General features: G+C 43.2%; 3 protein-coding genes across 3 annotated transcripts; 1 reads left to right on the top strand and 2 right to left on the bottom strand.

The window, feature by feature from the left end:
• Nucleotides 1–524: 524 nt before the first annotated feature.
• Nucleotides 525–5,221, top strand: CCR75_003870 (uncharacterized protein; the record flags this gene model as incomplete). Its single annotated transcript, XM_067961962.1, has 6 exons — nucleotides 525–670; nucleotides 798–1,063; nucleotides 1,100–1,251; nucleotides 1,323–1,588; nucleotides 1,650–2,757; nucleotides 2,836–5,221. 6 exons carry the CDS (start codon nucleotides 525–527, stop codon nucleotides 5,110–5,112), a joined length of 4,215 nt encoding a protein of 1,404 aa, XP_067821575.1. The 3' UTR covers nucleotides 5,113–5,221.
• A 526-nt stretch (nucleotides 5,222–5,747) lies between these two features.
• On the bottom strand, nucleotides 5,748–6,026 carry CCR75_003869 (uncharacterized protein; the record flags this gene model as incomplete). The annotated part of the gene is made up of 1 exon (XM_067961961.1): nucleotides 5,748–6,026. One exon carries the CDS (start codon nucleotides 6,024–6,026, stop codon nucleotides 5,748–5,750), a length of 279 nt encoding a protein of 92 aa, XP_067822007.1.
• A 413-nt stretch (nucleotides 6,027–6,439) lies between these two features.
• On the bottom strand, nucleotides 6,440–7,982 carry CCR75_003868 (uncharacterized protein; the record flags this gene model as incomplete). The annotated part of the gene is made up of 5 exons (XM_067961960.1): nucleotides 6,440–6,817; nucleotides 6,878–6,984; nucleotides 7,050–7,178; nucleotides 7,252–7,417; nucleotides 7,489–7,982. 5 exons carry the CDS (start codon nucleotides 7,980–7,982, stop codon nucleotides 6,775–6,777), a joined length of 939 nt encoding a protein of 312 aa, XP_067822006.1. The 3' UTR covers nucleotides 6,440–6,774.
• Nucleotides 7,983–9,545: the final 1,563 nt, after the last annotated feature.

The raw sequence follows: 9,545 nt of genomic DNA on the forward strand, positions 1-9,545 counted from the left end.
TCGTTTTTTTATCGCGAAGACACCACATCGGGAATATCTGAAGCTGTCGGCGCCAAAATACTGAAAGCGCGGCACTAACTGGTCAAAGGGGTTATTTGCTTAGTATGTATGTCGGGGGCAAAAGGTAACTAAGGCAAGTGCTTCCCGGCATCAAAGCAATACGGGGATAAGAGCTTACGTCAGTCGTCACAATCTTTACTCAACTACAATTTGTTGCTCTAATGAGTCTTTCGCTCGTTTTCGACTTAATTATCCGAATACTGCAAAAAATAAACTGCAAAATTATGATTAGCAGCTTTGCAATGCAGAGAATTGGCAGGAGTGAAATTTTTGCTGACTGCTTTTCATCTTTGCAAACAAGCTGTCCGATTGAGCGACTTGACGTCTGTGTCAACCACACTAGATTATGCTAAATGAAAAGTTCGTACTTTATTGATGCACCCTCCCGATCAGACATATTTAAGTGTCCATTTTTGTAAGCGATTATTTCTTAATCGATTCCGCACTGAAAGGCAACCGTGGTGATGAGTGCGCGGCGCGGATCTCGCTCGAGGCGCAGACCCACGACGATCTATCAGATTGAAGGCACTCGATATAGTGCAATTGGCATTGATGGCTACGCAGAGGGGAAGAGTGCACAATTAGCAGATAACTTAGGCGAAGAGAGCAGGTGCGAGACTCGATTTGCATTTTTAGAGGGATCGTCATAGGCGCTTGTAATCGCTTCAATGTTTTAGAATTCTTGATCCTCCGATTTATTTGGCAGTATTAACAGCTTGTTTCGAAATTTGTATTAGTGAGGATGGTCCCGAAGGCAAGGACGAGGAATTCACGCCTGCCGGGACAAAAGTAAAGAAACCCGAGAGCGCGCGCAAAGCAACATGGACACCTGCTGCGCTAGCAAAATCTTCTAGGCCAAAGCGCTCTCCTTGGAGTCAAACAAGGAGCTTGCGGTCGGCTGAAGGAGACAGTATGGTGAAAGAAAGAGTCACTGCAGAGGTGAGTGGAGCGGAAGGTGATGGGATTAATGATAACCGTGAAGCTGTAATAGACTCGCTGTTTGGTACGGTTATTGTTTGTGGTATCTAATGTTTTTTAGGAATGTTAGAAGGATTAACTGCTGCTATGTCTTCGTCAATCAATGTAGACGCCATTCAAGTCGGCAAACGGTCGCTAGAGAATGTGCTCAAAAAATGGCACGATAGATTTAAGACTGATGACAAGAAAGCCATGAAAGAAATACTGAATCTGGTGCTACAGGTTGATTAAAGGCTATTTGGCTATGTACACTACACGGAGCCTGACGTTGTGGCATTTGCTAGGCATGCGGAGGAACAGGTCAGTGTGTTCCTGAATCGGAGCCACTTGATCAACTAGACATGGGTGGCTTAGTGGGCCATGTCGTTGAGGAACTCGAGAAGGCAAATGGAAAGTATCCGCTTGTAAGTCGCGGAAAGGGCATGAGAAAATTTCAGCTAAATTTTGAAGAGTTTTGGAAGGCTTTTGTGACGGAGTGTTATGAAAGTGAGATCTTGTTCACGTCCGAAGTTATTAACAATTTGATTGATTGGCTGACGACTTTGTCAAGGTAAGACTGTGGCAAAAATTTGTGCCAATTTGGTGAACTGTACCTAAATTCTATTAAATAGCTCCAACCTTCGACCGATTCGACACACGTCAACAGTTGCAGTGCTGGCGTTGAGCAATTCGTTAGTCCGAACGGCGGCAAATATATCGGAGAAATTGTCTATTGCTACAAGGCAGCTTAACGCCGAGATAAATTCACCTGTTTCGACGCCTGGTGGTAAAAAGAGCACAAACGTTCAAAAAGTATCACTTCTGAAAGGCAACAAAGTACAAAACGAAACTCGGCTTCAGCAGGTGTTGCAACTTGTCAACTTAATATTCACAGGAGTTGTGGTACATCGGTATCGCGACATTATGCCAGAAATTCGTGTGGCAGCCATGCAGTGTCTCGGCCATTGGATCACTATTCTCCCAGACCAGTTTCTTAAGGATAACTTTTTGAAGTATCTTGGCTGGCTTTTAAGTGACAAGTCGGCATTAGTTCGCCTAGAGGTGATTGAGATTTTGTGCGAATTATACGAAAACGACGCATTCACAGAAAGGTTAGCGCTGTTTACTTCTCGGTTCCTGGCGCGCTATCTGGAGCTCTGCAGCGATGTTGACGACAACGTCGTCGAGCAATGTATTCATCTCCTTATTGCGGTCGACAAGCATAATCTTATTAGCTCAGATATCGAACTTCAATCTGTAGAAAAGCTAGTTTTTGACGCGGAGCACGAAGCCATTCGCAAAGTGGCCGCAGAATTCGTATGTCTTCAGTATGACGCATTTGGCGTTGCTGTTTTGAAGACAAAAAATGCAACCTTAAAAAAAGAACAGCTGATAACGCAAGCTATTGCTCTGGTTGAGTTTGTAGAGGAATACATCCGAAATTACAGTGTACCGGAAAACGCAGTAGAAACACTCGTTGATGCATTTTGGGGCTTGGAAGATTGCAGTAAGTTAAAGCTACTCGCGATTCCTTTAAAAGAGTGTATGACTTATCAAATTTATGCAGTTGTACTTCAGGACTGGCGACTGATGACTGATTTGCTTTTAGTGGACAAGAGCACGCCAGATTTAAGCAACGATCAACAGGCTATCCTCCTCCGAATTCTTGTTGCATCCGTCAAGAAGCTTGTCGTGGATGTGAACCGATCAGCGAGTAAAAAAGCGTTTGAGCAATTACAAGTACACAAACTTTTATTTAATGTGTTCGCGCGCGGGGATAATTAATGTGCTTACTGTTTCGTCTGTTTAAAACCATAGGAAGAGATTACTGTTGCATACTGCAAGGATATTCCCAGCTTATTTAATCTCTACCAAGCCGATTCGGATAAATTGGTGCTGCTTTTGGAATTAATTCCAATGCTTGCCCTCAAAAGCGAAGTGATCGGTCACCACAGTAGCCATATGAAGGAGCTTCTAGAAAAGCTCAAGCACGCGTTTCTGCTGCATGCTGATCAAGAGCTACTTATAAGCTTAACGCTCTCTATTATTCATTTTCTACAAACGGAGCATGCGTCTCTTAAACGAGAAGCAGAAGTCATTGCACATGAGCTAATTCGAGTGGTAATGGACAGCATTGATCGATTTCTGGAAGCAGATGTAAAGTTGTTTGATGAAGTAACCAATTGGACTAATGGTACGCCAACAACGAGAAGTAAAAACTTAAAGGGAAAGAGAAAGAAGAGCTATAAGAGTAAAGAAGTATCGGACGTGGAGTATGGTCTTCGTATTGCTCTCGCGCGATTTTCATGCTTGGTTAAGTATCTGAATATTCGAGAGTACCTTTTTTCTGACGCCTCATTTCAAAAATTAGGAAAAGACGATAGCATAAACGCGCTAAATTTGCGACCAGGGCGAGTGGATACATTTATTATAGCTGTGGGTGATCTTGTTCATCGACGCACAAAGTCGACCATGGGCTTAGATGAGGGCTTTCGGCATGTTGATACGATTAAGCACGGCCTGGCTATAATCTACTTTGATATGTTGTGGACCACTGTCCCAGTGTTCAAAGCCACAGATGTCGCGAAGAATTGTAGCTCGTCTTATGCTGTTCACGAAAGTTTTGAGGCCAATGTTGACCCTCTCATTGAGGTTCAAATTCAACAAATTTGTCGACTGCGATCTACACTCGAAGAAGCGCTTGTTTCTGTGTTGGAAATGCACCTGTCCTCGACAAATGAAGCTGCAGACGAAGAGCACAAGGAAGATGGAAAAGCATGTGAGTTGCAGGTCATGGCATCATTGGAAAAAATTGAACTTGAAGATGATAATGTGAAAGCATATGTAAGAGAGGCCCAACGCTTCGCATTTTTAACGTTCTGCGATGCACGGTGTTTATTTGTGGAAAAATTCCAGGATGCAACAGCTCCATATGATGTTCTTGAGTGGCCATTACCAAAAAGGCTAATTCATTTGACTCAAATGTATTTTGAGAGTGAAATGGACGACGCTGAAGAGGATGAGCCAAAATTTGAAGACGAAGAGGTGGAAAATGTATCTGAAATTACGGAGGAAAAATCTAGTGCTCTTCGCATGTGGCAAGAGAAGCAGCGACGGAAAGCTGAGATGCTTGTCGCGCTTGGTCGAGTAGCGCTGTGCAACCCAAGTAAGAAGCACCAAGCTGCCGCAGTTCTGCAGTACCTTACGTCAAGTGGTAAGCCAAGCGTCGAGGTTGTGAAAGCATTCGGCAAAAAAGTGAAAATTGACGCCCCGGTGCGTTATTTGGAAATCCAAATGACAGCGCTTAGACGTATGTACGCATCAATTCTTGTCTGGAAGCAAGACATTGAGGCAGGCCAAGCAAGCGAAGACTTTAATGAGGATACGTCTACAGAGCAAAAAGAGATGAAAGAAAAGGTTAGAAGAAGCGAGCAGGAGCTGAGAGAGCTAGCAAAAAGGTTCAGTCAATCCCTTGGAATCGGAAAAATAGCTGCGTCGTTGCGCGCACCATTTCTTCGATTTTTGTGTGAAGGTGTTCGATATGCCGTGAGTCAATTAGTTCATTTTGAATTCTTGGAAATTATGCGCGTATATCTACCACGTCTAGATAGCTCAGGTTTGGCTCAGCTACGCGACTACTTTTTGGAGCAACTTAAAACCATATGTGATATTCCTGATGACGCTGAAGGATTGGATTCGCGGTGGCGGTCACTGTTTGATTTCCAAGCATTAGTTACTACCGCTGGAGCAAATGGAGGAAAGGGAGGCTCAACAAATACGATGCTATCGCCTCCGCTCAGTAATAAGCGGCAATTCTTGAAACCTACATCAGTGCAAACGATATCGATTGCTGAAGAACAAGAAGATGAAATGGGTAATTGTGGAGATGACGTCGGTGCAATAACAGAGAAGGTTTGTTTCGATAACATAAGTGTGGACAAATCCGATCAGCACGATCGTATAAGTCGTAAAAGGTCTTCCAATAACGAACCTGCAGTAATGGCTGACAACAAACTCGATGATACCGATACACTGCCTCTTCGAAAGCGAACGCGACGTTCCCGCAATGCAAACAAGGTGACATCGGGCGATTAGATCTCAGAATAAAATGAGTAGGTTCTTTTAAGCGATCACACACTGATGCGGTGTTTTTTCCACTATCGTTAATTTCAATGACATGTGGACCAAATTACCTGTGGGCCTATATGCGTTGCAAATTCGTGTTAGCAGTATATTGCGCTATCTTGCGCTATCAGATCTATTTGTTTGTTGTATATTTCCATGCAAACGAACAGACTCAATTTACTTGATTTTTGTAAAGTGTAGTCGAACGTGTGCTTTTTCTCGACGAAGGGATTCGAGTAAGACGAAAAAAAATTGTCGGGTTCTTGACGGCTGCACGTTCAACTCGTATTCGTTGCTCGAACTCTTTGCTTCAATCAAACGTACTGTTGCCATCTTGAATACTCATGACGAAAGCCTTAAAGCTGTCTTATGCCCAAGTCAAAGACGCTACTGTACGTTTATATATTCATCTTTCCTTCTCTCTACTCAGCTTCATCTCAAGTGTAAACTCCTCTGTTGCCCTTTGCAATTTTATTTCTTGAAATACGGAACAGCACAAAATGTTTTTGAAATAGTTCTGGACAATAATTAGAAGATAATTTTGCTCCACCTGTATACAGCCATATCATCTTGCTCTGTACACGCTGCAAATCTTTACATTCAATCTAGACATTACTGGACCATGTTGCTGCATCAACAAGTGCGACCTTGGTGTCTTGATATCCGTAAGCTAGTCTTTCAATTGTGCGCTTAAGATAGAAGGATTGCTTGTTTGCTTGCACTTCTGTCTCTTCGGCATAACTTTGCCTAGGCTTATAATTACGACGGCCTTCTTGGCATGGCTTTTCAATATTGTAAAATTGCGTAGGCAGCAGTTGATTATCGTTGTTGTCTCGCTTTTGTAATTCCAATAAAAATTGTGCTTCACGGGGTTCAATATTCATCTCGTTAGATCATAACTTCGCTTCTGCATGAATCGCGGAATCAACATTCGTCTCAATTGTTACTTCTTGATTAGTCGTAGGTACCGCAAGCTCTTTTCTCTAGACGTAAGAGCGTTGACACACTCTTATAAGCGCGAGTACATAATTTTGTGATTGAACGATTGGCGTATCATCCTGAGCTTTAAGGTACATGATCTCCGCTACTAGCTACAAAATCATTCAATCGATACGGCATTTAGGCGGTAGGGTACTATTGCTAGCGCATTTTGATAGACCAAGTAAAATTGTCCTTGAAAATCGAGGTGGAAGCCGCTGCGAAGTTAATGAATTGTTGCTGCACGTCAGTGATCTGGCATTTCGACAAAATTTAGAGCGCTTATTCTGTCAAATTATCTTCGTTGGCAGATTTCTCATTAAAAAAATATTACATTCAGTCATCGCCGTAGCAAGATAGAGTGCACTACGTTCCTTAAACCATTAAAACCGGGCGGCATACATTTTAGCTCCGCAAAATTTGAATGTAGCTGTCGCTTAAGCTTCTTTTTATTATCTTCAACCACTAGCAAATTTAAGAACTCATGTGCTTTTCTTCGGGGCACAAGACCATCTCAATTTTGCTGAAGCTTTTGATCAAACGAAAGTCAAAAGTTACGACTTTCTTAAGATTTGAACAAAGCAAATTTAAATCAAACTGACATAATGTGTCTACATTATTAATGAAGTAGAGAGGTGTTGGCGGCAGGGTCATCTACGAAAAGTGGATTTTGTTGGCATTAAACCGCTCCAGCAGCCTTTTATGACTTATTAGTACAAAGCACCAGATGCATAGCAATAAGATTGAATGAACTTACTGTAAGAAATCATCTTGGTCCATCTTCGCTCCACGTTTCGCACCATAGCCCTCGATAGCTAAAACTTCTTCCACCTTCTTCTTCATATCAAGGTCACCTTCCGGGAGCTTACGAATTTACTCGTTTAATAAATGCACAAAAGTATTTAATCGACGATAACTTATTTACACACCTCGTCGTTAAGCGAGCAAAACGTCTTGTAATTTTCTTCTAAGATCTTGAGAACGGATTTGGTAACGAAGCATGAATGGAGCGTCTTATTTTTCCGGTTAAAGATGATCTTGATCATGCCGTCCCATTCCTTTTGATAAGCCACAGACAAAATACGTCAGCTCCTTGAATATTTTGCAAAAGGGAGAGTTTTTACGATGCACCGTGAAATTTACTGGCGGAGGTGGGTTGCGAGGCTCAATGCGTACCACGCGCGACTCGACCTTGGGTGGCGGACGAAAATTGTTGCGTCCGACTTTTAGCAGCTGATCTACCTTGGCCAGCAATTGTGTATTTACTGATAGTCGACAGTAGAGCTCATCGCCAGGTCTGTAGCCCATCCATCGAACAATTAGCATGATGAACCACAGCACTGTTGCAACAGCAAAATTGCTACGTACTTGGCGCTGAGGCGTTTGGCAAACTCTTCTTGAAACATGACGACGGCGCAACGAAACATAGGTCGGTGAGCAAGCAACTTGAATACAAAAGGTGACGAGATCTGGTACGGCAGATTGGCCACACAAACATCGAAAAACGGCAACTGCACGCGCATGACATCACCGTGAATAATTTGCAGATGATTGATGTGTTCTGTGTGCTGAATGCGCTTCTGCAGCTCCGCCACCATGCGCGTATCGAATTCCACAGCAATAACACGCTTTGCTTGCTCTAATAATTTTACGGTCAGGTTACCGGTACCAGGACCGATCTCGAGACAGACGTCGGTCCCGCGAATGGCGGCCTTAGCTACAATCTGCGTCACAATCATAGGATTTTTAAGGAAATGCTGGCCAAGATTCGTATTTGGCGTCGCCAATGTTCGGCCCATAACATTTTGTGCCGCTGAAGCGGTGCCAACGTTGCGCGCACGCTTCTTCTTGTCCTTGGGCATATTAAGTTGAGCGAAAAGCAGAAGCGTTTTCTCACGTCACAGATTGCTCATGACCATCCGTATCTCTGTAAAAGAAACATTTTTACTTAATCAGAAAACCGCTAACAATCGCTAAAATTTAGTGTTCATGATAACATATCAGAAATAATGTGCGAATAAAATAGCGCCATGAAATGCAACTTGGCGATAAATCCTACTGTTTTACAAACGAGTATGTATTTCTTCGGCGAGCCGAAAATGACAAAATCTGTAACGGGGTGTATCGTTACATAAAATTAACACTTAAAGGTTGTTAATTAATATATTATCTTAAAGGTAGATAATATTTGGAGAATATTACTTTACATGGTGATATTCTAAGAGCTTATTCATTGGTAGATATAGACCATTACATCTACTTTCTCCGCGGTACAGTCAGCGCTGGACGCGCGCAAAGAGAAAGACAGACAAGACTTTATTACATGTTTTGTATTAGCTAATATTTAAGTTAGTATAAAGTAGATAGACAAGAAGAACTTAATTACATTAATACAGTTTTTAAATAACCCTCTTTAAAGCAAGTGTTTTAAAGAGAGTCTTCCTCTGACCGTACTAGTGTGCGTGAAGTGACGTGAGGCACCACTCGCACTGAGGCAGTGCGAAGTAGACTTTTACTGAAGCAGTACAAGTCAGTAGTGCCCCGTTACAATATCCGTTGACTTAGTTTAATAATACCCGTCAGCACATCGATCGGCGAAGCACGTCCAACATTCCCACGCGTCGGACTCCGGTTGAGTAGTACGACCCGAATTCAGCAGTATCACTCTAGAAGCTCAACGGCAACCCTAAAGCGCACAATGTTCATCACTGTCTGGTGCATACGCTCCGCCATCCCATTTTAGGCTTGGTTGTCTGCTTCTGAATCTGTCGCCGTAGACAAGTGCTCTTGTAAAACGGGTCAACAACATTGTACTCGCCTTCACCATGGACGAGAGCAGTGCATCGTGCAGTTGAAACGCTTCTCAAAGAAGAGGAGGCAGTGCCCGACGTGCGGTCGAAAGAATGAGTCAGACCGTAGGGAGAGATGCCATCTTGGCTATGCTGTCCGGTTTGGACAGAGATGCTCTCCATTCAGCCATCTCCAAGTTCATACAACATGAATTTGACGAGGCGAAGGAGAAGGTAGTCTTGCTTAATCAGCAAGGCTATCAACAGGCAGAATTGTTGAGAGTACAACAGGTACAGACCCCTGTACCTGGGATGACGCACACGCGTCGTCCCGAAATCTTAAAGATTGACATTTCTAAGTTTAGGGGAGTCAAGAAAGACTCCCTCTTAAGATGGTTTGTCGAGTTGGACGATGCCATAAGGGCACGTCACATCGTCGACGAGCAAATGCAACTCGCATTTGCTCAGTCAAATTTGGCAGGTCGTGCCAAAACTTGGGCACTAGGCCTTAAGTTGCGCGACCCTTATGTCTTTGGGCGTTTGAAGCTTTTAAAGCCCGGCTCAGACAGACGTTTGAACCTAGGGCTAAGTTCAGTGCTCTATCAGGCAAGCGTGATGTTCACGCTTATGTCCTGC

Source organism: Bremia lactucae, linkage group LG2 (assembly GCF_004359215.1).
Source record: "Bremia lactucae strain SF5 linkage group LG2, whole genome shotgun sequence".
NCBI classification, from domain to species: domain Eukaryota; phylum Oomycota; class Peronosporomycetes; order Peronosporales; family Peronosporaceae; genus Bremia; species Bremia lactucae.